The sequence below is a fragment of the Nanorana parkeri genome, unplaced genomic scaffold (genome assembly GCF_000935625.1).
Source record: "Nanorana parkeri isolate BGI_ZX_2015 unplaced genomic scaffold, ASM93562v1 scaffold4052, whole genome shotgun sequence".
Lineage (NCBI taxonomy): Eukaryota > Metazoa > Chordata > Amphibia > Anura > Dicroglossidae > Nanorana > Nanorana parkeri.
In genome coordinates this window covers 17,390-18,074 of record NW_017310319.1, presented here as the reverse complement: position 1 = coordinate 18,074, position 685 = coordinate 17,390, and the positions used below count along the sequence as shown (strand labels likewise).

General features: G+C 56.9%; 1 protein-coding gene across 1 annotated transcript in view; it reads left to right on the top strand.

Moving 5' to 3' along the window:
• Positions 1 to 254: 254 nt before the first annotated feature.
• NPC2 (NPC intracellular cholesterol transporter 2) overlaps positions 255 to 685 on the top strand; it is a 1,275-nt gene continuing 844 nt past the window's right edge. The window contains exons 1-2 of the mRNA XM_018575515.1: positions 255 to 337; positions 423 to 536. Of these exons, the coding sequence (XP_018431017.1) occupies positions 259 to 337; positions 423 to 536 (193 nt within the window). The 5' untranslated portion in view covers positions 255 to 258. The remainder of the gene's footprint in view (positions 338 to 422; positions 537 to 685) is intronic.

Below are 685 nucleotides of genomic sequence, written 5' to 3'. Positions count from 1 at the left end.
GGGGGGTATATAGAGGGTGAGTGTATACAGGGGGGGTATATAGAGGGTGAGTGTATAGGGGGGTATATAGAGGGTGAGTGTATACAGGGGGGGTATATAGAGGGTGAGTGTATAGGGGGGTATATAGAGGGTGAGTGTATAGGGGGGTATATAGAGGGTGAGTGTATACAAGGATGGGGGTATATAGAGGGTGAGTGGGGGGAGGGGCTGTGAATAGGGGAGGAGTCATTGTTGTGCTGTGTCTCCTCAGAGCTGATCATGGCGTTGGGTCACATCCTCCTCCTCCTGGCACTGAGCGCTCTCACTGCCGCCGAGCCTCTGGTGTACAAGGACTGTGGTGAGTCAACCAATCCGCTCCCCTCTGAGGGGGTAGAATGTCTCTCCGGTTTCTCGGCCTCTGATTGGCTGTTTTATGGTTGCAGGCTGTGAGAAGGGGAAGCTGCTGACGGTGGACGTGTCACCATGTCCCACACAGCCGTGTCCTTTGGTGAGGGGCAGCACCTACATCATCAACGTCACCTTCGCCAGTGGTAAGTGTGCCAATTGTGCAGGGGCCATTGGGGGCATGGTGTTGGAAGAGGCACTATAGGGGGTGTGGTGTATGAAGAGGTGCAGGGGGCGTTGGGTGCAGGGGCACGGTAGGGGGTGCGGGCATTGGGTGCAGGGGCACGGTAGGGTGTGCGGG